General features: G+C 54.0%; 1 protein-coding gene across 5 annotated transcripts in view; it reads left to right on the top strand.

Moving 5' to 3' along the window:
- The window catches only part of Kcnq4 (potassium voltage-gated channel subfamily Q member 4), a 53141-nt gene extending 27538 nt beyond the window's left edge, over positions 1-25603 (top strand). Inside the window, exons 2-15 of one of the 5 annotated variants that reach the window (XM_047518739.1) lie at positions 1443-1533; positions 2123-2249; positions 2438-2613; positions 3223-3348; positions 3770-3880; positions 4060-4155; positions 6112-6200; positions 7885-8046; positions 8416-8460; positions 14811-15031; positions 16834-16933; positions 19528-19659; positions 22791-22920; positions 23516-25603. In XM_047518739.1, the coding sequence (XP_047374695.1) occupies positions 1443-1533; positions 2123-2249; positions 2438-2613; positions 3223-3348; positions 3770-3880; positions 4060-4155; positions 6112-6200; positions 7885-8046; positions 8416-8460; positions 14811-15031; positions 16834-16933; positions 19528-19659; positions 22791-22920; positions 23516-23728 (1819 nt within the window). In that variant the 3' untranslated portion in view covers positions 23729-25603. The remainder of the gene's footprint in view (positions 1-1442; positions 1534-2122; positions 2250-2437; positions 2614-3222; positions 3349-3769; positions 3881-4059; positions 4156-6111; positions 6201-7884; positions 8047-8415; positions 8461-14810; positions 15032-16833; positions 16934-19527; positions 19660-22790; positions 22921-23515) is intronic. The other 4 variants (XM_047518765.1, XM_047518755.1, XM_047518746.1 and 1 more) reach the window with 4 other exon arrangements.
- Positions 25604-25965: the final 362 nt, after the last annotated feature.

Raw genomic sequence — 25965 nt, 5'->3', positions numbered from 1 at the left:
GGTCCAGGTGGGGAGGGCTGGTGGGTGAGTCCACAAGGAAAGTATTTGCAGAGAAGCCCATCCCCTCTGGATTCTCTTCCAGGGCACGTGAATGTTCTGCCTATCCTTGTCCCAAAGAGGGCTGCCTGGAGTCTAGCCTCCTTCCTCTGCTGCTCCTGTAGCCCCACCCTCTCATCCTGGCCTCCCTTACACGTGCACATGCTCTTCAAGGCACATGCTGATGGTTTCCCCCCTTCCCCTCCACTGGGAAGTTGGAAACCCTGGCTCTAAGCTCTGTTCTGGCTATACTGGGTGACCTAGGTGAATCTTTTCCATGTCTGGGCCTGGGCCTCAGTGTCTTCATGTGTGCAATTGAGGAAGTGTTGGATGAGTTAGGATCTAAAATGTCCTTCTTTCCCCCTTCTTCCTGGTACTTGGGATGGAACCCAGGGGTGGTACTCTACTACTGAACCACATCCCCCACACCCCCTTTTTTTTGGTACAGGGGATTGAACTCAGGGGCACTTAACCACTGAACCACATCCCCAGCCCTGTTTGTGTTTTCGAGACAGGGTCTCACTGAGTTGCTTAGCACCTTGCTTTTTGCCAAGGTTGGCTTTAAACTCGTGATCCTCCTATCTCAGCCTCCTGAGCTACTGGGATTATAGGCGTGCACCACCATACTGGGCTCCCAGCCCTCTTTTATTTTTTTTATTTTGAGACCGGGTCTCACTAAGTTGCCCAGACTGGCCTCAAACTTGTGATTATCCTGCCTCAGCTTCCTGAGTTGCTGAGATGACAGGTGTGTGCCACCATGCCTAGCTAAAGTTCCTTCCATTTCTAAACATCTGGTTCTGGGCTGCTTGGTATCTTCCCACTGCCCACAGGGGAGTTCCAGTCCTGCACTGCCTGATTCCCCTCCATATTCCTCTCCTCTGCATCCTTCCTGATCTCCTTTCCTTCTGTAGCTGTCTCATTTAATTCCATAAGAGCCGATAAGGACAGGGGCAGTTGTCTCCGTTCTGCAGATGACGCTGTGCTCCTGCTGCTTTGGTGTACCTGGGGAAGGTGGTCCCTCCCTCAGTGCCGACATTCCCTGAGCCCTTGGCTGAGGTCTGAGACACTTCTCTCAGTACGATCTTAAAACCAAGCCAGGGGTGGAGACCACTGCTTGTGGGTTGCTGAGACTGGTGTGTGTCCTTTACCTTCACAGAGCCTGTGTGTTTCCACTGCCAGCCTGGACAACACTGCCACTCAGCTGAGTGACCATCTCTCAGAGACACAGCTACATTGGGTGCAGTTCAGAGAGTCATGGGGTGTCTATGAGTTCAGCAGCCCGGAGCTTGGGGACTGCTGCCTTTGGTGCCCAGCACAGAGCCCATCAGTGCTTCCCTCTTCCAGAGGCTTTTCAGCTGTCCTGTCCCCTCAGCCATCTAATCCTTCCCTTCCTGCTGCAATTGCAGATTCTTGCTAGTCTTCAGCTGCCTGGTGCTGTCTGTGCTGTCCACTATTCAGGAGCACCAGGAACTTGCCAATGAGTGTCTCCTTATCTTGGTAAGTGCTGGGAGTCCCTGTCCAAGGGAAGCTGTGGGCTGAGGGCTGAGGTGGGGAGAGGCTTCTCAGACTCTGGGTTGGAGACCAGATTCCTGTGCTGAGTTCCCTCAGCTGGTGACTACCCCTCTCTGGATATCATCTTCCAATTTATAGCTGGTGTAGGGGACCTGCTTCTTCCATATGAGGCCTTATGATGGGCCCAATAGAGACAGGATGAGTGGGTTCCACCCCTTATCAGGACAAAAGCTGCTAACCCCACCTCTGCCTAAACAGGACACCAGACTAACACCCCTTGGAGAGAGACAGCTAATGGATAGCTGCCCCTTTATGTCATCCAGTCAGGACTAAGGATTCTGGGATGACTGGGAGGGGAAGGGAGATTGTGGAATAGAAAAATCCAGGCAGTTTATGGTGGCAGAAGGGGAGGACAGACTCTGGTGTTCAGTTTCCTCAGAGGAAGTAAGAACAGGGAGGGGTCTGAGGAGATGCTGGTGCTCCTAACTTGGGACTTGGGCGGGCCAATCTCTGACATGGATTCTGGTCCTGGACCTGGAGAGTGGACACCAGAACCCAGGCCCTGATCCCACAGGAGTTCGTGATGATCGTGGTCTTTGGCCTGGAGTACATCATCCGTGTCTGGTCTGCCGGCTGCTGCTGCCGCTACCGAGGATGGCAGGGCCGCCTGCGCTTCGCCAGAAAACCCTTCTGTGTCATCGGTATAAGGCATTCCCCGCCTCACCTGCCTCCTGACCCCACGCCCCAGGGTTGACCCCATCCCTGATCCCGGCCCTGGCTGCTGACACTGACTTGGCAGACCCACCCGACCTGCCACCTCCTCACGGCCCCAGGAGACCCCGGGTCCTGACGCGGCCGACTGTTGACCTTGCCACCCCCCGCCCTGCAGACTTCATCGTGTTCGTGGCCTCGGTGGCCGTCATCGCCGCGGGCACCCAGGGCAACATCTTTGCCACGTCTGCGTTGCGCAGCATGCGCTTCCTGCAGATCCTGCGCATGGTGCGCATGGACCGCCGCGGCGGCACCTGGAAGCTGCTGGGCTCGGTGGTCTACGCGCACAGCAAGGTGAGACTGGAGGGGGCGCGGAAGCCGGAGGGCGAGTCTGAGTTGGAGCAGAGGGCGGGCCCTGAGCGGAGCCGGGGCTGGGTAAGGGTGCAAAGGAAGACTAGGGACGTGGAAGCCGGGCAGGGCGGGGCCGGAGCTGGAGGCGGGGCCTCGGGAGTGGGGCAAGTGGGGGCCCGAGCTGGGCCTATGAGTCAGGGTCTGAAGCGGGGTTTGAGGGTGTCACTTGGAAGCTTCTGAGTTTGGAGGGACAGCTTGCACCAACAATGGAGAGCTGGGATGGGGCCTTGGGGGAGAGGCTGGGAAGGGATTAGAATTTAGGGCCCCAAACCTGAGAGTGGGGTTGGGAGGTGAAGCAAGGTGGGCCTGGGAGTGGAGGCCTGCGCCCGGAACTGGGCGGGTCAAGGGCAGGTCTGGGGCCCTGGTGGTTTCCAGAAGGTGAGGCAGGGTTTCTTTGAAGTGAAGAGCTGAGAAAGAAAACAGAGAAGAGCCACTGCTGGGATTGGTGAGGTGGGGTATTTTACCCCTTTCAGAATGCAGTACATAGGTCATAGGGAGCCCCAGGCGCCCCAGGTAGGCACAGCTCCTCACACCTCTTCATCTGCCTGGCAGGAGCTGATCACCGCCTGGTACATCGGGTTCCTGGTGCTCATCTTTGCCTCCTTCCTCGTCTATCTGGCAGAGAAGGATGCCAACTCCGACTTCTCCTCCTATGCCGACTCGCTCTGGTGGGGGACGGTGCGTAAGGGTCTGTGCAGGACTGCCCTTCTCCCTGGGCCTTTCCCGGAAAACTTCCTGAGACCTGTCCTTTATGTCCCCGAACTCAGTGTTGACCAGGCCTGTTGCCTACCTTGTAGAACTATAGCTGGGACCCCCTTTGACCAGCCCCTATGCCACTGTGCCCCCAACCTACTGTGGTGGATTGCCCTGCATTCACACGAGCCCCCAACTCAACCCCTTGTGGCCAGCACTGGAGAGGAACCCATGTATACCCCTACTGCCCCCTTGGCAAGTCCTTGTGGCCAACCCCTGTGGGAAGCACCTGGGGATGGGGGAGAGAACTCTTCCCTTGTGTTCAGTCTTCCACCTGCCTGTGCCCCCAACAGTTCTCCTGGTGGCCTCTGTGATCGGTCTTTTGGGTAACCATTTGTATCCCCAGATTACACTGACAACCATCGGCTATGGTGACAAGACGCCACATACGTGGTTGGGCAGGGTCTTGGCTGCTGGCTTCGCCTTACTGGGCATCTCTTTCTTTGCCCTGCCTGCTGTGAGTTCTCCTCTGCTGTGTTTTGGAGGGGGGAGGTCGAGGGCAAGACTTGCTCAGCCCCCATCCCAAATTTGTCTGGGCAGCCTAGGGTATCTCGGATGGGCAGGGATGGGGATACCCTTGCAGCCTCCGATTTTCTCCCCTTCCCATGTTCCCCCAATCCTGCCTTGTCCCCTTAGGGCATCCTCGGCTCCGGCTTTGCCCTGAAGGTCCAGGAACAGCACCGGCAGAAGCACTTTGAGAAGCGGAGGATGCCAGCAGCCAACCTCATCCAGGTACGTGACACCCAGGAGGCCATGTGGCACATGCCCTATGACACACCCGCCTGACGTGTTGGTCCTGTGTGCCCATCCATGTGGCCCAGCCTCACAACTACAACTCCACTTTGAAGGGATGTGACTTTTCTAGGGTCACATGCAAGGCACAGACAGAGCTGGGATGCTGGCAGATTCACAGACTTGCCCCTGCACCACATGCTAGCGTTGCTACACTGCCAACTCTGGCCCCAGCTCCATGCAGCCTGGGTAGGTGGGGTCTGCAAGGCTCCTGTGAAGGCCCAGCTCTGCCGCCCTGCAGCTGTGCCACTGTCAGCCTGCAGCACTCCGGGCACGCTCATTCACACGTTCCACGAGAAGCCACACAAATGAAGAGATGTTGGTCCAGGTCTAGGCTTTTGGGAACTCCAACATTTAGTGGCCAGGCAGGAAAGGAGCCAGCCAAGGAGACAGAAGGAGCAGCCAGAGGAGTGGGTGGGAAGTCAGGAGCATGTGGTCTTAGTTGCCCTCAGTGTGATGGGTGATCGGAGTCGCTGTGGGATGAAGCCAGGGCTTTATTTTCTGTGACCATGTGACTAGGCGCTGGCTTCTCTCCAGTCCGGGGTGTGTGCGGGAGAACTCAGTGCAGGAAATGGTTTGGGGAGTACTGGCACAGCCCACCTCTGCCTGCTCCCCGGCACACCCCTCTGACCCCAAACCCAAGTCTGACTCAGCCCCTCCTTATCTCTTTTACCCAGGTGAAACCCCCACTCCCATCCCTGCTATCTCCAGCCACCAGCCCAGCCTTTTCTTCTTAGTGTCCCTTGGGGCACAATGGCCACTGTCCCTTGGGAGCTGGCCTTCTGAGGGGCATTGTAGGGGCAGGCGGCTGGCACTGTTCGTGCCAAGAGACAGCTGGTATTATAGTGCCCATAATTAATGAGACAGCTCTGGCAGCTGCTATCCAGCCCATGCCAGGGGCCTAGGCAAGCAGGAAGTAAAAATATTTCTGTCTTAGGAAGGCGCCTGGCTGGTGAGGTCAACAGTGGCAACCCCTTAAGGACAAGAGGCACCCAAAGAAGGGGGGCATCAGGGTCCTGTTCTGCTTTGTCTTGCCTCACAGCTTCCATGTGTCTCTGCCTTGACTGATCATCCCACTCACAGTCTCCCCTTGGCTCTTCTCCATACTTCAAGGGAAAGGGACAGTCCTTTCTCTTGTCTGACCTTCTTTCCTCCTGCTATGAAGGAAGTCCTATAAGTCCATGGATACTGAGGGATAGGTGGATGATACTCTTTCCTTCCACCAACCCCTCAGCATTCCTCAGCAACCCCCTTCTCAGTTCCTAATTACTAATAATTATTATTAATAGTAATAGTAATTTGCTCAGTCAGCATTCATTCCCCAGACATTTGCGAGACACCTACATGTGCCAGACACTGTACTTGGCACTGAGATCAGTGCCATTAATTGAACACACAATAAATAGATATTTATCAAATGTGAAGTAGGGAGTTCACAGGAGGGTTTAACAGGGGAACCTGGCATTAAGTGCCTACTATGTGCCAGCCACTGACCTTCTTATTGGATAGACAAACACACTCACAGCATGCTGTTAGGTTAGGTAGTAACCAATTTGTTCTATGGGGGAAAAAACTGAGGTTCTGAAACTTTGCTTAGTTTGTCCACACTTGAAAGGGGCAGAGCTGAGATTGGAGATCTGTCTGATGACAAAACCCCAGGTCGTACCCCTTTGCTCCAAGGTCCCTGACTCTGATGTTGATCTGCTGGGCCACCTTGGGCAAGTTGAACTCTCTAGGCCTTGATTTCTTAGCTGGCCTTGCTGGTGGCTATGGAGTTGGGACTGGCCTCTGGCTGCATGACCTGTGGCTGGCCAAGGACTAGGTTCCTTCAGGGGCAGAGGGCTGGTGGGCACTGAGAGACCTCACTGATGCCCCATTCCCGCCACGTATCCCCAGGCTGCATGGCGCCTGTACTCCACCGACACTAGCCGGGCCTACCTGACGGCCACCTGGTACTACTACGACAGTATCCTCCCATCCTTCAGGTAGGTCCTTCTGGGGGCGGGAGTGGGTGGGGGGCTGGGAGTAATACCCTGTGAACATGAGGGGCCGGGATTGGGCCCTGGAGGGTGGGGGGAGGGTGGCAGCTCCAGGGGAGCACTTTGGGCTGGCTCTGCAGGTTCCACCTTGCGAGGAGCCTGGAAGGTCTTCTCTTTGGCTCTGCTCCACCTGGTGAGAGGCACACAGGACACAGGGCTGTGATGTAGCTCTGCCCCGCAGGCTGAGCAGAGCTCTTGGCAGTCATCACGCTCACCCATAGGTGACGCCACTGAGGCTAGTGGCACAGCCAGCTCATTTCCCTTCAGTCTTGAGTGGGGGACACTGGTGGCACTTACCAGCCTGCAGTATTGCAGCTGGTTGGAGAGAGCATGGAGTGGTCAGGAACACGAGGGCCTGCCCCAGTCCCGGATGTGACTGTGTCCTGCTGTGCCTCAGCACCCAGAAGAGAGTCTGCCCACCGGGCCTGGCTGAGCCAAGGCTGCACGGGGGTGGCTCCACGCAGGGGGTTATTAATAGCATCGCCAAGGTGCATGTGGCCAGGTGCCTGGCCAGGCCCTGGGGCAGGAATGAAGACCGCGGATCTGGCACGGTCCCATGGGCAGGCCGGCATGGAGTGCGCGGCTGAGCCAGGCTGCTGCGCTCAGCGCTTCTGCGCACCTTTTTTGCCTCATTAGTTCTCCAAGAGCAGCTGTTGCGTGATCCCACTTGCCCTCACCTGGCCTGTTCCCGCTCCCTCCCAGCCCCGTGGGCTTCCCAGGGGAGGGGCAGGAGCGAGGGGGCTCAGAGGGGCCATCAATCACACTTCCCACCCGCCTCTCCCCACCTGGCAGAGGCAAGCTCCCACCTCAGGGACAGGGATGGCAGCTAGACTGGATGAAGCCTCCTTTTCAGGAGCAGCCCTAGAGGCAGGGGAGTTGGGGCAGGGGCTGGATGGATAGAAGGTGGTGTGGGGGAGCGGGAGGCAAATGGGGTGGGGTGGTCTGAGTTCTCTGGTAAGAGGGACAGAGCCTGGTTTAGAGATTTTGGGTCTATCGAACCTTTCTGCTCCCTGGGCCTCAGCTTTCTCAACCCTATGGTGGGAAAGCAGGGTACAGTGGATGGGGGGGTTTACCTTTTTGACTTTTTGCAATAGGAAGTGGCCTGGAGAGTCAGGGAGCAGCTCCAGGCCCAAATTCAGTCTCCAAGAACCGAGCAGCAGGAGTGAGCCACAGGGGAGGGTGGCTGGGCTAGCTGCCCTGTGAAATCTCCATCCTCAGCCTGTCTTCCCTCAAATCCAGAGTCAGATCGGGAGGGTAAGGATTTCAGGGCTGCCGTTGGTCTTCCAGCAGGCACAGTGCCACTGTGCCTCAATGAGCAGAGAGTCAGCTGAATTTGAGCTCCTATTTGCCACCTTGTGCGGGCGCTCTTTGAGTTGTGCCCAGTCTGCACAACCAAACCTGGTGTCCCTAAGGATTTCCCAGGAACTAAGTGTAGAAAAGGAGGAAAAGAGCCAGTGTCTTCCATCTTCCATCCCTGCCTGGCCTGGCCTGGCCTGGCCTGGCTTGGGTGTTTGTGAGCACCTCTAGAGGGCAGGACCCAGTAGGATCTGAGCCCAGGAGCTCCGAGTCCACTAGGTGAAGGGGGTGGTGCCAGGGCCCTGCTTGCGGCTGATGGTGCCCTCTCCTGCAGAGAGCTGGCCCTCTTGTTTGAGCACGTGCAACGGGCCCGCAATGGGGGCCTACGGCCCTTGGAGGTGCGGCGGGCGCCAGTACCTGATGGAGCGCCCTCCCGCTACCCTCCCGTTGCCACCTGCCACCGGCCGGGCAGCGCCTCCTTCTGCCCTGGGGAAAGGTAGGGGCCCCCTGGCGTCACCACCTCCTCTTGCTTCTCCTCTTCTTCCATTCTCTGTCTTATCCTCTCTCAGACCTGCCTCCAGCCACTCAGTTAGCGTCTGGGCCTGCTGTAGGGCCTCCTGGGCCTCTTCATGAGCCCCGGGTGGTTGTTGTCGGATGGCCTGACAGGTACAGATGGAGGGCCTCTCTGGAGAGGTCAGGCTGGACTTACCTTTTTGTTTCCTGGGACTCCAAGAGTCTGAGTGGGGGAGATGTCCGCACCACCCTTCCCTGTCACCTCCTCCATTCATGCCATTGTCCTCTTTCTTTCTCTGTTTCCACGTTCCCCTCACTCTTCCATCCCTGCACCCCCATCCCTCCTGGGAAGCTGGAGAGAGGAGGAGGCCGCTGGCCACAGGTGCTTACGGCTCAGGTAATCGTGGGCACCATTGTGGGGTGTGAGGGCAGGGAACCCCCTCCCCAGCATGTTGCTCTAGGAGGGGCTTGACCCTGCAGTCGACTCTCAGGAACCAGATGCCAGCTGGAAAGAGTGCTCTGTGACTAAGACTGCTGTAGGACCTACGTAAATTCAGCCAGCAACTAATGCTCTTGTCTCATGTGACCCTTGTCCACAGCTTTGCTAATCCCAGTGGGCGCTCCTGGGATTCTCTTTTCTTCCTTACTGAGGTACTCTTTGCCATCTGCAGCTGTCTTTTTCCCCTTACCTGTTGCTCCTGGAGCTTTTGCATTTTGAAAGAAGAACCAAGAAAGAACAATGCTTGGCCTGCCCTGACATGGGTTCTTAAATGCAGGAACTCCAGACCTGTTTGGATAAGGGCAGCCTGTTCACTCACAGCATGGGGAACAGTGGCTGCTTCTGTAGGGGTTTAGCTTTGAGGTCAAGGGTTCAGTCCCCTTCCTGCCTCTCCTGTTCTTTACCCATCTCTTTGTTTTGCCTCATCTTCACACATCATCACTGAACTAACCAGATAGGCATCTGGGCCTTGAGCTGCAGGTGTAATTCTGAGCCCCAGGCCCAGAACAAGGGATCAGGGAAGAGGTGCCGTGGAAGCTTGCCTCTGCCACCTGATCTGTGTGTCCTTGAGAAAGTCATCAAATCACTCTGTTCCTGGCAGAAAATCAGTGATGTTTAGGCTGATTAGAGCTCTGGGTTGTCTGAGTCTCTAGGCTGAAAAGGCCTGGAGAATGGAGTGATACAGGCTATGTGGGGTGTAGCATCCCTTCCCTGTTCTTAGGGCACTTCTGGGCCAGGGACTGAACAGGAAGTGGGGAGAGAGAGAGAGAGAGAAAACTCCTCCAGGTCTGCAACTGGAGGGAGGGGACGGGAAGTATGACTGGCCAGGCCACGCTGGGAGCTCCCTGGAAGAAATGTCCATGATGTAGGACCACTTGGATTCTCCTGCACCGTCTGAAGACACTTTCTTGTTGTCCGCATCCCTAGCAAACCATGATTCACAGGCAGAAACTCAAAAGTTTTGGCATTCCCACAATGATGCCAAGAGCATGGGCTTCTCTGCAACTTCTAGGTCACTCTGGTCTCACTTTGCCTGAATAGGAAGGCATGGAGAATGGAGGTAGCCTGGAGTCTGGAGCCTGGCACCTGTAGCACCCGCCCCCACCATGGCTTCTCTGGGTCCCTGAGTTCACTGAGGCCCAGGAACAGGTTACTGCTAAGGGCTTGGCTATCACTAACTCCCAGGCTGTGTCTGTCTGCCCTTGAGTGTCTGTGTGTCTGGAATTCATGGTGATGGTGGTGGAGTGTCCTTTCTTCCCAGGGACCCTAGAGAGCCAAGCTGTGTCTTCTAGGTCAGTCACCAGGCTCAGGCCAAGTGGCCTTGTCCTTAAGCTTGGCTGTCTGGGTCCGATGGGGTAGGTACTATAGCTGGGACACCCCCAGATACATACCTACACATATACACACACCTGGTTGTCCACATCCCCAGAGATGCTTGGGGATGGACCCAAACTAAGCATGTTCCTCAGAAGTAAAGCTCCAAGAAGCAGAACTTCTTGGGGGATGGCCAGAGGATGGCATTCCCTTTTAGGATTTTGTGATGAGATGCTCAAAATGTGGTCTCCTGACTGCCTGCATCAACATCTCGTGGGGTGTTTGTCCAAAATGCAAATGCCTGTCCCTCTCTCCACACCTGTGGAGTCAGATTGGAGAAGAGGTCCAGGGTTCTGCGTGTTCACAATACTCCCAGGAGGTCCTTATGCAGACTTGGAGAACTTCTGCATTTTGGGGATGGGACTGGAGGATGACTTGGGCAGGGGTCTTTCTCTCCCACCAGCCACAGGAGACCGGCCCTATCCCGGCAGCTCCCCATGCCTCTGCCCACCTGTCCCTTTGTCATTAACCTCTGTTCGTGTCTTGTTCTCAACTTTCCAGCCAGATGTTTAGTAATAAACGGAGTTTCTTTCGGATCCACGCCAGCTGGAGACCGAGGTACCCCCTCGCCTGCTCCTCCTGTCCCCACTCCTCCTTGCCCCCCCAGCTTCGGGGGTTGGAGAGGGGGACAGGATGGGCCATGGACAAGGTGCATGTGCCTGCCGCCTGCCGTCTGCCTCGGGGTCCTCATGAGCCCCTTGCCTTCCTGGGGATGCCTCTGCCAGTTCTGGGGCATGGGCCCAGTGTGCTAGAAGGGACACTTATAGGAGCCTTGGGGATGTGTGCTGGCTCTGCCGCTGACCCCTGTGTAATCTTGGTCAAATTGCTTCCCTTCTCTGGACCTTAGTTTTTCATATGTGGAATGGGCAGATTGAACTAGAGGCTCTCTGAGGGTCTTTCCCACTCTGACTTTTGCTGGGTCTTGGGCTTAGCTTCTTGCCTCCCCACTGCCTACCTGGGTACCCGGCAGATGCCTGAAGGGGCTGGGCCTGGCACCTCCCTAACTCCAGATCTCCAGTTCTAGCTGCATCACCACTACATTCATGGTACCTGCTGCACCAGGACCTACTCTGTGCCCTGGGGACGTGGTGATGAATAAAACATGGTCCCCAGAGAGTTGCAAAGAGTAATTGCAATTCTGTGCAGTGAGAGCAATAAAAGGAGGAAGCAGAGGGGCTGTGAAGCCCGAATCAGGCACTTAACCCAGAGAAAGCCCTGGAAGGGGTGGCTGTTAGCGGGGACACCCAGGCCAAGAGAGCAGCACGAACCAGGCAAGGAGGTGAAACAGCATAGCCAGGGGAAAAAGCACATTGCCCTGTTTGGTCAGTTCTAAGAGTGGAATGTCAGAGCTGGGGTTAAGGCAGGGCTGGGTCATGAAGATCCTAAAAGCCCAGTGGGGCTTCATCTTGTTGGCATTGCCTGGCACTTGGGTTTGTGGATCGCTGGTTTCCCTAAGGTTCCTCTGGAGCCTGGTGATAGCAGATGAGAAAGGGAGCCCCTGGCTGTCATGTGCTTCTGTAGAAAAGTAGCATTTCTGAGAAATGTGGGTTCTCAATCACAGTCTGGTCCCCATTCAGTGGCCATGTGTTCATGGGCAAGTCACATAGCCTATCTGTGCCTCTGTTTCCTTAGATATGAAATGCAGATTTTTGTTTGTTTGTTTTTGTTTTTGTTTTTGTACTGGGGATTGAACATGGGGCACTTTACCCCTGAGCTATATCCCCAGCCCTGAAATGCAAATCATAAATGCAGTGTAGCCAGCTCAAACTGCCTGGCTCCTATAAAATTGACCTCATTCAATTTGGTACATTTGGCAGTTAAGATCTTACTTTAAGAAATAGTTTGGGAGCCATGGCTATAGGAATTGGGGACACAATGAAGGGTGAAGTTGAAGAAACTCCAGGTCAGATATGAATCCCTGCAAGACTGGCTATGGTGGACAGGCTGGACACAAGGGCCAGGGTGGGACAGAGGCCAGCTATGAGACTGTTTGCCCAGTCCCTAAGAAGGGCCATGTACAGCAGGACAGCGGGGAGACTGCCTTTGGCAGGCAGAGGATGAATCCTAAAGAAATTCCTGGTGCAAGTGAGTTCCAGGGTGAGTCGAGCAGGGCAGTCAGAGGGCAGTCAGTGGCAGAACCAGCGCTACCAACGGCCACAGTCGAGCTCGCCCCATCCTTCTCCTAGGCACCAGCAGACCCCTTAGACCTCAGTTGCTCACTTCGGCACCTTTGACAGTGTGAATCAGACAATTCTTTTGCTTGGGGCTAACTCATGCTTTGTGGGATGTTTAGCAGCTTTCCTAGCCTCTGCCCATTAGATGCCGGGAGCACCCATGCGCTAATGACCCAGACATTGCCAAATGTGCCTTGGGGGGCAAAATCGCCCCAGTTGAGAACCACTGCCCTCACCCTCACCCTGAGCACTTGTCCTGAAAAAAGAACACAATCTCTGAGGCGGAGAAAATGGTCCAGGACTTGCCCCGTCCCATGGGAGCTCTGTGACCTCGGTCAAGTTGTTTCACTTCTTTCCTGCTCGGAAAAATAGGGATGGAGATTCAGAGCCACTGCATGATGTGGCAGAGGACTGAAAGCACAAAGGCAGGCAGGTGGGACACTGCGTGTTCCAAAGAGCCTGAGAGGGAAGGAGCTCTTTGGTGCCCACTGTATGCCAGGTTTCTTTCCATTTTCCTTGAGCTTTCAGGCTCCAGAGAGGCTGACGTGAGCTGTTTTCTGGGCCCTACCCAAGGAGTTGGAATTCAGGGCTGCTCCTGGAAAACTGTCTTCTTGCATTAAAGAGGAGCTCAGGCCTCTGACTGACTGGAAAGTTACAGAACCCCCACAATCCAGGCTGGAAGCTCCTTCCACCACCACAGAATCAGAGCTGGAAAGGGACCTTTCAAGGCCTCTAGTGCAAGCCTCAGACCCCTTCCTTCAAAAGTCCTGCTGAGTGCACACTCAGCCTTGTTTGCACACTTCTTGAGAAAGGGAGGTCGCCCCTTCCTTCCCTAGAATGCCCTTGGTGCCTGATATGCTGGGTGCAGTGATCCAGAGTTCCAGGCCCTTGACTGGAGCTCAGGGCCTTCTCCAGCCTCCTCTCTTCCTCTCCAGCTTGGAGGAGTGGAGGATAGGGGCAGGAGCTGCACGGATGGCTGGGGTGGTGGGGTGCTTGCCAGCATGAGGAGAGCCTGCAGGAATGGCTCTGCAGGGGAAAGTGTGGGAGAGCCAGCCTCAAACTTTGGTTGGAATCTTTGGGATGTGTCAAGGGAATACTGGGCCAGCAAAGAGCATGCTGGATTGAGAGAGTCATCCCTGACCTTCCCTTCTGATATCCTAAGGGCCCCAATCCTTGACCTTTAACCTCTCCCTCTGGGCAGAAGTCCCTCCCCTAAGGATGGCCCTACTTCCTGACCGCCTTCCTGAAAGTGCCCCTGGTTTCGAGATCTCTTACCTCAGCAGCTTGGCTCTCTACCCTCCACTCCATGCCCTGGGCATGGGGGACCCTGGTACCCACCCAGCATCGAAACCAGAATCTGTCCTCTGCTAAACCCTTGATCTTAAAAGTCCCTGAGAGTAGGTGACAGTCTCCTTCCTCAACCCTGCCCCACCTCAGGCCTCCTCTGCGACTGGCTGGTGCCCCAGGCAGTGGGGGCTTCCAACACTGTCTGCAGGGATTGATCCTCCAGTGGCACACAGCAGCAGGCAGGGCAGCTGTGATGCCTCAGGGCATGGGGTGAAGTATGTTGGCACAGGTCTGACCCAAACAGCAATAATGTGGTTCTTGAACCTCTTGGACACAGAGTTACTCTACCAGGTACTGGTTAATCAGGGCCTTTCATGGTGAACCCAAGGCCTCCCCCATCTCCCTCCAAGGTTTGGGGGATGCGGTGTGGGGCTGGGTATAGTAAGGTGAGCCAGAGCGCATGTCCATACATGCACGTGTGTACTGACCTGCACACAGTGGGGGCTGAACTGGGAGCTGAGTAGGCAGAGAAAAGGGGAATCTTCTAGGGAGATTCAGGAGCTCATGGTCAGGACATGGGTCCAGGTGAGCAGAACTCAGGCAAGGGAGACCACAGAACAGGTTATCAAAATAGATCTTCACTGGGAGCACAGGTACCAGGCATGACCTAAGCATACAGCACCTAGACTCACAGGCACTCAGATGTCACATGGCACTCATCCACTGGCACATCACACAGAGGCCCATGTTTGCAGAGCCTACCTGCATAGCTATATCAGGTCCTAAAACCCTGACCTGACCCACATTGGATCAGATAGCTCCAGCAGTGGGGAAAGGACATAATACAAACTAAGACATGTACACACACACCATGTGTATACACTCTGCTACCTTTGTATCCACATTGTCACATGTGCACACACATACCTCCTCGACTCCATCCAGCCTGCCCCTGATACAATGAGGACTGGAGGCCTACCTCAGTGTGCATGGCCAGGTGAGCTTCCCCATCCCTCAGCAGCCTGTCTGTGTCCAATGGGGTCGCCACCTCCACCCTCCAACCACCCACCTGGGCCAGGCCCAGATCCTTTGTCTTCCTGTCTGTCTCTGATTCCTTCCTGAGTTTCTCTCAGTCCTTCCACTCTGACATCTGTCTTCTGTGCACCCTTATCTGTCTGGGCAAAGAGGGGTGGGAGGTGGGACTGGGGATGGGATGTGCTCCAGCTGACCTCAGTTCAGCTTCTTGCCAGTCAGGGCCCCCCTCACCACACCCTTGTTCCATCCTAGAAAGTCTCTGGTGGGGAATCCAGACCCAGTAGTCACTCCCCAGTCCTAGATCAGCTTTGTCCCCACGCACTCCTGCCCAAGCACCAGCTAACTTGGCTCTCTCCCCAACCTGCCCTGCTCTGCTAGCAGCCGGATGGGCATCAAAGACCGCATCCGCATGGGCAGCTCCCAGCGGCGGACAGGTCCTTCCAAGCAGCACCTGGCACCTCCACCAATGCCCACCTCCCCAAGCAGCGAGCAGGCTGGTGAGGCTATCAGCCCCACCAAAGTGCAGAAGAGCTGGAGCTTCAATGACCGCACACGTTTCCGGGCCTCTCTGAGGCTCAAACCCCGCACCTCTGCTGAGGGTGAGCTCCTGGGGGTCTGGGGTCCAGGACCTGCTGAAGGTGGCAGGGGTGGGGATGGACTCTGGTCTTCCAGTCTATAAGATGGGCATCATAACACTTGCTTTGCTATAACCTGGACGCCAGATTGTTGGAGATCAAATGAGAATGTAGAGGGTGGCATTTGATAGTGGTTGAGAGCACAGGCTTTGGAGCTCGGCTATTTGGATCTGAATCCTGGCTCTGTCATTTGAGCAAGTGACCTAATTTTTTTGGACCCTACTCCACTTCCCTCACCTGTAAAATGGGGACAATAATAGTATCTGCTTCAGAGGGTTGTTGTGAAGATTGAGATAATCCATAGAAAGTAAACGGAAGAGTTTTTGGAATATAGTAATGCTCAATTAACACTAGATGATGCTGGGTGCTGTGGCGCATGCCTGTAATCCCAGCAGCTGGGGTGGCTGAGGCAGGAGGATTTCAATTTCAAAGCCAGCCTCAGCAACTTAGCAAGGTCCTAAACAACTCAGTGAGATCCTGTCTCTATAAATAAAATATATAGAAGGGTTGGGGATGTGGCTCAGTGGTTAACACCCTGGGTTCAATCCTAGTACCAAGAAAAGAAAAAGGCTAGATGACAGTGCATGTGCCTTGGAAGGAGCAGAAATGCACATCTCATGAGCCCTGATGGCATTATCTCATTTGCTTCTCCCACTGACTACATTTTCATTCCCACTTTACAGATGTGGAAATTGAGACTCTCAACTCATGAGAGGCAGAGCTCCCGTCCTCCCACAGGCCTGTCCAGGTCCAAAGCCCAGGCTCTCTGCCTCCTCTCTTAGCAGTCCAGTCTGCAGACATGAGGCTGGTGTCTAAGGGGTCACTTTTCTACTGTTAGAGGGGGACTTTTTTGAGTTCTAATTCTGCTTACAACTCACTGTCACTTAGACATTGGCCAATCTGTGCTTCAGTGTCCTCTTCTGGAAAATGGGAGGGTTGGACTGGGTTCCCTGGCAGACGCTTCCCAGTAGCAGAACATACTGCAGGGCCCCAGGTGGGGAGAGGGAGTGTGAGTGGCAAGGTGGAGGATGGGGACCTTGGAAGGAGGGGGTAGCCATGCTACCTCTGCCTGTGCTGTGTCAAGATGTTGCTGGCTGACAACTCAGCCTTTTCCTGGAAAGATACAGAAGACACAAACCAGTCTTTGGTAGGTGCTGGCCCTTAAAAACCTGGGGATGGCTGGTGCCAGGGACTTCCTTTCCTGCCTACTCATGCCCCTCCTCTGGGGGGATGAGGAGAGTATCACCTTTCTTGCAGGGCAGAGTGACAGCCCCAGAGAAGCTGTTTCTCTCATCCTGGTTTTAAGGGTCTTGCTTCCTCAGGTACACAGCTGGCCAGAGGAGCCTACCCTGAGCCTCCTTCCCTGTTAGCTGGAGGATAAGATGGTGCATGATTGCCTTTTCTCCAGGGTTCCCTGTCCTGCATGGTGAGGCCAGTGGGACTTACTCCAGAGCTGTGTGTATTACATTTGCCCCAGGTTAGACCAGATGTGCCCTCAAGCAGCTGTCACTCATCTGGCACCAGGCAGATGTTTGCTTTGTCTGACCACAGGGCAGCTGGGAATGTAGCAGTCTGGGGTTTTCCGCCCTGACTAGGGTAGTGAGGGGCAGAAGCCAGGGAGGCAGGAGCCTGGTCTGCCTGTGCCCCAAGAAGGTTCTGGGCCCTTTCTGGGCCTATCTTCTTAGCAGTACCTCTGTGGAGGTGGGGGTTGGAGTGATCTTTTCCACTGCTGCCCCTTGAAACACATGACTGCCCCATCTTTTCAGAGGGTCCCTCAGAGGAAGTAGCAGAGGAGAAAAGCTACCAGTGTGAGCTCACAGTAGACGATGTCATGCCGGCTGTGAAGACGGTCATCCGCTCCGTCAGGTGAGACTGAAGCCTGAGGTGAGCACCCTCCCATCTGCCACCCACTGCTGCTCCCCATCTGGGCCCACTCTCATGGCCATGCCTGGCCTAGCTCCCAGTGTGCCAGACGCTGCCCGCCTGGAGGACGGATAAGGTAGGGAGATGGCATATGGCTCCCTGCAGGGCTTGCTCTTACATATCATGTCCAGAGGGCCAGGGTCCAGGGCACAGCTGACCATAATGGTCCCTATCCTCACACACACAGTACCCTCCCAGGCCCTCCGCTCTGCCTCTCTGCTTTCCTCCCCCTTCCCCTGTTCCTCCTCCTCCTCCCTTCTTCTTCTTCTTTTTTTTTTTTTTTTTTTTTTTTTTGTGGTACTGGGGATTGAACTCAGGCACTTGATCACTGAGCCACAATCCCAGCCCTATTTTGTATTTTATTTAGAGACAGGGTCTCACAGAGTTGCTTAGCAGCTCGCTTTTTGCTGAGGCTGGCTTTGAATTTGCAATCCTCCTGCCTCAACCTTCCAAGCCGCTGGGATGACAGGCGTGCACCACTGTGCCCGGCTTTGCCCGCCTTCTTCTCTCCCTCTGCCTCCCACTTTGTGTCAGCCTCTTTATTTCTCTTTCCCTAGCTGTGTCCATGCCTGCCTGTTTCTCTTGGTTTGTCTATGCAGTTTCCCTGCATCTCTCATTCTCAGCCTCCTTTTGTCCTGGTGTCGAAAACTCTCTCCTTGGGGGTCTTGGCCTGTCTGTTTCCCCCAGTCCTTCTCTAGATCAATGTTTTTAAAAAAAATTTTTTTTGGTTGTAGATGGACACAATACCTTTATTTAATTAATTAATTAATTAATTTCATTTGGTGCTGAGGATGGAACCCAATGCCTAATTCATGTTAGGCAAAAACGTTCTACCATACTGAGCTACAACCCTAGTCCTAGATCAATGCTTTTCAAACCACAGGTCAAGATGGTTTGAAATCAACTTAGTGAAACCAAGTTAGTGGGCCTTGATCAACATTTAAAAAAAATAGGAGAATACATTTCTCATTTTAAGGGTAAATAACATTTATGAAATTTATATTTCAGTTATATGTGTGTGTATGCATACGTGCTTGTGCGTGCATGTGTACTGGTTTGTGCTGTAACATGTATTTCTTATGGTAGGTCTTGGTCAAAAATTTTGAGGGCTGGGGAGACAGCTCAGTCGGTAGAGTGCTTGCCTTGCATGCACAAGGCCCTAGGTTCGATCCCCAGCACCGTGGAAAAAAAACAAAAACAAAAAATGGTGAAAATCTCTGCTCCACTGGCTATCCCCCTGCCTCAGCAGTTAAGCAGGGACCTGTAGGCATGGCTCAGTCACAGATCTGGCCCCAATCCTTGGCAAGGAATTCCTGCTCAGTGTTCATTTCTAGCCCAGCTCTAGCTCCAGAAACTCCTGAACCTCATGCCTTCCGGACTTACCTTTTCTCTTTCTTGGCTTGGGCACCTGCCCATAAGCCTCTTCCCTTTGTGTCTTTTTGACATCAGTGAGCTGGATTCTCTCTCCAGAGTTTGAGGCCTCTCCTCTCTTCCTTTGTACACATCCTGTCTCTCCCCTCAGGTGACCACCATCTGGAACACAGTGCCTGAGCTGTGAATGCCAGGTCAGCTCTCCTTGGCCACCCTGCAGACCCCTCAGCACCCAGCATGCCCCAAACCTGTTCCTCCTCCTGGTTCCCATTTCAAACTGTGGCACCACCATCAGTGGGAGTCATCCTGAACTCAGAAGCCTCTCAGTCCCACCTCCTTAAGGGTTATCTCATAGCTCCACCCTGCTGCCCCCTCCCAACTCAGGCCTGTTCCCTGGGGCTAATCCCTATCTTAACTTTGGCCCTCCAGGTCACATCTCCATACAGGCTGGGAGAGCAGTCATGCCAAAGCAGAGTGAATGACCTGCCCCTCCCAGTGCCCACGCTCTGCCAGAGATCTGGGGCTCTTCCCCACCTCCTTCTCGTGGCTCATCTCCTCCCTGTCTCCTCACACTGTCCTCTAACCCCTGCCACTCGGAACCAAATCTCCTTTACCTCTGTGCCTCTCTGCTTTTGGCAGCTCCCTTCATCCCCTTTTCCCCGAGGACCTCCAACTGAGGTCCTCCCTTACTGTGGCCCCAGCTCTCTTCATTCTTTGACATGGTTCTTGCCTGTGTCCTCTCACCTCAGGTGGGGACTCCCTAGGCCAGGGGTTGACTCTGACTCCCCTCTGGTGCCAAGGGCCCCCACAGCTGTGCCAAGTATTTGTGGGGTGAATGCAGTATTCCTTCCCCCACATGGTCATTCTCAACAGTCAAGTTCACAGATGCCCCCTGTGTTTTACCCAGCCAAGGGCACCAGGCCCAGTCCCTATTATCCCAGGTTAATCCAGATACAGGACATGACAAAACACCGAAGAAACCTGTGGGGTATGGAGGTAGGTAGGAAGGCTGGGGACCCAGTAGAGGTTGCTGGTGGCGGCCCAAGAAGGACTTGCCCTTATGATCAATAAGCAGGTAACAAAGGTATGGAGAGGTAGCCCAAAAAGAATCCCATAACTTGATGGTCTCATACAGATGGTCCCTCTGAGATCTCTTCCCTTGACAGGATTCTAAAGTTCCTGGTGGCCAAAAGGAAATTCAAGGAGACGCTGCGACCTTATGATGTGAAGGATGTCATTGAGCAGTACTCGGCAGGGCATCTGGACATGCTGGGCAGGATCAAGAGCCTGCAGACTAGGTGGGTACCTGCCAGCCCAGACTAGGAGGGGCCTGGAAGGCAGGGTGGGATCTGAGAGCCTGAGCCCTTCTGACAGCACCCCCTGGGGGCTGCTCCTGCAATGGGGTTTATGGCTTGAGCAAGGTCTCTTCATGGCTATAGTGAGACCCCCTTACCTGTCTTGAGGCTGAGAAAAACTCAACCATAGGTCATCTGTAGAAGCCTATTCACCTGAACAACTCAGGGGCTTTATTCAGAATAACTGTTTAGTGGTCCTAAAATAATTGGCCTGCAGTAATCAGCAGCCTTTCTCCTATCTCCCAAGGGGATAGGCAAATTGCTCTCAATGCCCACTTCTTGGCTCTGGAATTCATGTCTCTTCTCTAGGCTCAGCATTAAGGGAGAATTCTCATATCAAGATCCAAATCACACACACTTTGCCCCTCCTGGCCTGCGTTTTCAAGACCATCCAGCCAGCCAGCCAGCCATTCACTCAAGACACAATCATTGGGAATTTATTACTTGCCAGATAGTGAAGTTATGGTGGAAGCAAAACAGTCCCTGTCCTGTGCAGCATTCATTCTAGTGGAAGGGGAACACATGATAAATAAAACTAGAGTACATCAGACGATGATAAATGCTAAGGAGTAAAAAGGATTAGGGATTGGGATTTGCTTTTTTGGGGGGCAGGGTACTGGGGATGGAGGTCAGGGTCATTCTACCACTGAGCTACATCCCTAGTCCTTTTTAACTTTTTTTTTTTTTTGCGGTACTGGGGATCAAACTCAGGGCCTTGTGCTTACAAGGCAAGCACTCCACCTGCTGACCTTTTTAACTTTTAATTTTGGGGCAGGTCCCGCTAAACTGCCCAGCCTGGCCTTGAACTTGGAATCCTCCTGCCTCAGCCTCCTGAGTTGCTGGGATTACAGGCCTGTGTCACCATGTCTGGCCAGGGTTTACAATTTAAATACAGGAGGGGGTGACACTTCAGAAAAAACTGAAGAGATTGAGACACTAGACCTGCTGCTGTAGAGGTGAAGTTTCTAGAGGAAGCAGAAAATGCAAAGGCCTTCAGATGGGCCAGAGGCTGCAGTGTTGTTTTAGTACAGCAGGGAGTTCAGTGTGACTAGAAGGAAGTGAGAAAGATAGTAGATGAGGTCAGAGGGCTAAGAGCACTTAAGACTGTGGAAAGCCCTGCAGGCCACTGCAAAAACTTGGTGTTCATCCAGGGTGAAATGCAAGCATTGGAGGGCTTGGTGAAAAGGGCTGATAAGATCTAGATTATCTTGCTGGGTGTGGTAGCACACATCTGTAATCCCAGCAGTTTGGGATCTTGAGGCAGGATGATCACAAGTTCAAGACTAGTCTCAGTAATTTAGTGAGGCCCTAGGCAACTTAGTGAGACCCTGTCTCAAAAAAAAAGAAAAGAAAAAAAGAAAAGAAAAGAAAAACAGCCAGAAATGTGGTTCAGTGGTTAAGTACCCCTGGGTTTAATCCCTGTACCAAAAAAAAAAAAAAAGATAGATGTGTTATCTTTTAAAAGGACCCCTCTAGGGGGTGCTGTGTTGAAAATGGACTCTAAGGAAGCAAGGGCAGAAACAGGTAGAGGTGTCTACTTTAGACATCCAGGTCAGAGATGATGGGACTTGGACCAGGGTGCAGCCTGGGGAGGTGGGACAGGTGGTCAGATTCTAGATCTATTCTCTTTCTTACACCTCATCAGAAAACTACTGGGGGAGAATGACAGGGTAGAATGGAGGGCAGACATGATCCATATGTGAGCTATGCATGCATGGAAATGTCACAGTGAAATCCATTTATTTGTACAATTGTACATTTAGTTAAAAAAAAAAAAAAGAAAGAAAACCCTTCTGATGGGGTAAAGAAAGAAGAAAATCAAGGATGAATCCAAGGTTTTGGATTGAGCAAGAGGAAAAAAGGAAACTGCCATTTATTGGCACACAGAAGGCAAAGATTATAGCACATTTCAATCAGGAGAGTTGGGACTGGCTGAGTTTGTGAAGCCCATTAGCCATCCAAGGAAGTGTGGGTCTGGCGGTAGATGTAGGGTATGGAGTCTGGAGGAAAAGTTCGTACGGAGAAATAGATTTGGCCCTGGGTTTGATCCAAATAGATTTGGCCCTGGGTTTGTGTGTGGGTTAGAAACACACACACATAACACACACATACACACATTTGGTGTCAACAAGGTATAGAAGAAATGAAAACATGACCTAGCAAGTAGGAGTAAATTGAGGGGTCTCAAGAGGAAGCTGTGGGGCTTGCAATGTTTAGAAGTTGTGGAGATAGAGGTGGTGAACTCAGCCAAAGGGACCAAGGAGAAGACCAGCTGGGAGGTAAGGGTAGAACTGGAAGAGGGTGGTGTTTCAGAATCCAATTGAAGAAACGTTTGCAGGAGGAAGGGGTGATCTGCTGTATCCAGTTTTGCTACTAGGCCAAGTGAAATGAGGATTGAGAGTCAATCACTGGATTTAGCAATATGGAGTTCATTTGGGAACCTGACAACAGTAGTTTTGGTGAAACGGTGGGTTGAAAGCCTCACTGGAGTAGATTTAAGAGTGAAAGGAAGACCATGGCACACCTGTAATCCCAGCTACTTGGGAGGCTGAGGCAGGAAGATCTCAAGTTTGAGACCAGCCTGGGTAACTTCGTGAGACTCAGCCTCAAACTAAAATATCTTTACAAAGGGCTGGGGATAGCTCAGTGGTAGAAAAGCCCTGGTTGTAACCCCAGCACCGAAGGGGTGGGGAAAACAAAGAAAAATTTTGCTGTGAGAGTAGAAAAGGTGGGATCAACTCTAGCCTTGTCCACTTTACAACTCACGTTCCCATGTGTCTACGTCTTTCCCTTTCCCGGTCCACCATTTCCCATCTCTCCTCCATCAAGCGGTTGTTTTACTGGCCATGCTTATGTATTGGTGTCTTTGCTTGGTCAGCTGGGGAACCCCCAAAGCAAGAGCTAGTTTCCCCACCCCACTCAGCCTCCATTTGTCAGGGCAATGGCCACCTTCCTCAGACGGCCATTCCCACAGGTGAGGGCTGTGTCTTCCCCTTCAAAAGGAAACCTAGAATTCTTGTGGAAGGGAGGGGCAGCGTGTATCCAGGCCCTTTGATGGTTCCCTTTCCTCACAGGGTGGACCAGATTGTGGGTCGGGGGCCCGGGGACCGAAAGGCCCGGGAGAAGGGCGACAAGGGACCCTCAGACGCGGAGGTGGTGGATGAAATCAGCATGATGGGACGTGTGGTCAAGGTGGAGAAGCAGGTGAGTGTAGGATGGACCTTTGCCGGGCTGGTGAAGCTGGTCGTCTGTCTAGTAGCACGGGAGGGCCGCGGGAACAGATGAGGGGAGGGCGCCTTTCTCTGGACCGCAGCCCAGAGCCCCGGCCCAGGAGACCCCACCCGGGTCCTCGCATCCGTACTCGGCCGAGCTCCGCCCCACAGATAAGCCCCGCCTTCCACAAAGGCCTGCCCACTCCTACAGCATCCGGGTAAGCCTGTCACCTCCTGCTAAGCTCTGCCCGCGGTGTGCCGTAGTCTCGCCCCAACCCACCTACTGCCTTTAACCCCACCTCTCAGTTTTCTCTGGCTCAGGGGCTGTCCCAATCAGTTACGGCTAAATTTATCCCGGGGAACATACCCCAGCTTCCCAGCTTCGTCCTGCTCTCTGGCCAAATCCCACCCTCGACGCGGCTCGCCCTCGCGTCTCCCAGAGAAGTCCCGCCCAGGCCCCGCCCACCGCTTGAACCACGCCCGCCACGCCTCCTGCCGCGCCCCTTCCGGCCAACTCCCGCCTTCCAGCGGTGCCCCGCCCCCGGGTCCTATCCAAACTCCGCCTCCTAGCCGTGCCCCGCCCCCAGGTGCAGTCCATTGAGCACAAGTTGGACCTCCTGTTGGGCTTCTATTCGCGCTGCCTACGCTCCGGCACCTCTGCGAGCCTGGGAACCGTGCAAGTACCGCTTTTCGATCCCGACATCACCTCGGACTACCACAGTCCTGTGGACCACGAGGACATCTCCGTCTCCGCACAGACGCTTAGCATCTCCCGCTCGGTCAGCACCAATATGGACTGAGGGGCTTCTCAGGGGCGGAGCAGCCCTCGGCCTGGCGCTCGGACCCGACCCTTGAGGCCTCGGAACTCTCCTCTTACTTGAACTCGCTCCCTTGCGGGGAGAGAGGCCACACGCAGTATTGAGCTGCCTGGGTGGGCGAGATACCCGATAAGGGTGCCAGAGCCCAGCTCCCACCCCAGGAGCGTGAGATGCCAGGCCCTATGGAGGGCAGCAGCAGCAGCAGTGGCTGCCCCATGGCTTCTGGGTCCCCGGGTACCCTGCCCACTCCATCAAGGCCCAAAATAGCGAGCCTGGCAGGGGACACTGCCCAGAAGTGGGAGCAGGGCACTAGGGTACGGGGCCCTGACCCAGCTTCCAGCTATGCAAGGTGAGGTCTCTGGCCTACCCTTCAGACAGAGCAGGGAAGCCCTCCTGCCAAGTCCCTGCCCCACTTGGGGTGGGCCCAAGGTGCCCTCACAGGTACCTACAAAGCACAGGACCCTGCCACAAGGCAGATGGGCACCATATATGCAAACTATGTTGAATATGCAACTTTGGGGACCCCCATGGGGTCCCCCTGCCCCTTTCCTTTGGAATATGGGCTTCCAGCAGTAGCTGGTCTCAGGCTGCTTGGCCATGACCCCATTCTCATTCTTTGGCTTATTACCCTATTCCCACTCAGCATGGGGCCTGTTTCTCTCCTGTCCTCTCCCAAGAGCAGTGCTTGGGCCTTTCCTCCCATTTGCAGGTGTCACCTCCAGGGGCTCCCTTTTCCTGCTGGTTGTTTTCTCCCCTCTTTGGCCCTCCAGACACCTTGGACAGCACAAGTTTCTGTATTCTCCCCAGACTTCCCAGACAGTACTCCACAGACAGTCATACAAGTCCCTTTAGTTTCTGAAGAGAAAGCCTCATGCTCATGCACAAAACCACACATGCTTGGAGACATGAGCACAGAGCCACTTAGCCTTTCCTGGGTCTCTGCAGCTGATGCTAGTGGACTAGCCTTGCAGGATGATGTCCACCTGGAGGAATCCCCTCACTCCCTCTGACCAGAAGAGAGAGCTTTAAAGTGACACCGCATCTCTCCTGCCCCTGCCCAGAACTTTACCAGCTCCCCTTCCACAAGAAGATAGATTCCTTACTGGTTCAGGATCCTAACTTCTGCCTCTGCCCCTAAGGGCCCTCCTTGGTGTCCCCACAGCACAACTCAGGCCTAGGCCTCTGGGACTGGTGCACCACTGGAGAGACTCCAGGCCCACACTCTTCCTAGTCCCAGAGAGAGTAATAATGCACTTATAAGAGACACCAACTGTGCACCTGCCTCTCACCTGCACTGCTCCCTCCCCACTTCTTCACTTCAGTTGGCAGCCCTGCATCTTGCATAAGTGCCCATCCACTGTAGGCCCTCAGCACCACTTTCAGATCCCTACTTCTGCAAAGCCAATGCAGGTGGCAGGAGGGTGAGGGGTAGTGGACTAATGGCAACCTTCTATAAGGTACCAGGGAACAAGGGGCTGAGGCCAACCTGCCTGTATCTCATACTGGGGACCTGCATGCACCAGCACCAGGGCTTGGGTTGGATCTTGCTCAGCCCCATGGTGCCCAGCCTCTGCCCTCCCATGCCCTCTGCATGTACCATCATGCCCCGGATGGAGCCTTTCTTGGCTCGCCTCACCTGCACTGCACTGTCCCCAGAGAGCCATCCCTCCACCCCTTCAGAGACAGATCTGCAGAGAGGGCAGGAGAATAGATTACCCTGTGACCAAAGGAGACATGGGAAGCAGCCCTCCCTCCTTCCACCATCGAGGTTCCCTCACCAACCTGGTTCTCAGATATGCAAGTACCTCACTTTGTTAACTTATTAACTTATTGGTTTCATTAAAGTTTTCAGTAGGAGGTGGTTGGTCTTGGTTTTGTTGAGTGACTGTGGGTGAGGCCCTTGGTTTGGGGATAGGGGCAAGGAGATTTGGATGAGTTTGGACTCTTTTTTTGTCTATAATAAAAATCCAGTCCCCTATGGCTTGAGCAAAATATGAAACTTTGACCTAGAGAACTAAAGAGGGGGATAGATTTGGTTTCATGTACAGCCAGATCCAAGTGCTTAAACGAAGTAAGGAATCTGTCATCTGTTTCAGCCTTCCTCTCAGGCAGGCCAGCCTCTCATGACCAATGAAAAGTGGGTACCACTTTTCCAATAGTTTGTTCAGTTAGGGTCCAACCAGGAAAACAGGAACAATAGTACCTTTTTCAACAAAGAG

The sequence above is a fragment of the Sciurus carolinensis genome, chromosome 1 (assembly GCF_902686445.1).
Source record: "Sciurus carolinensis chromosome 1, mSciCar1.2, whole genome shotgun sequence".
Taxonomy (NCBI): domain Eukaryota; kingdom Metazoa; phylum Chordata; class Mammalia; order Rodentia; family Sciuridae; genus Sciurus; species Sciurus carolinensis.
This window is presented reverse-complemented; position numbering and strand designations above follow the sequence as displayed.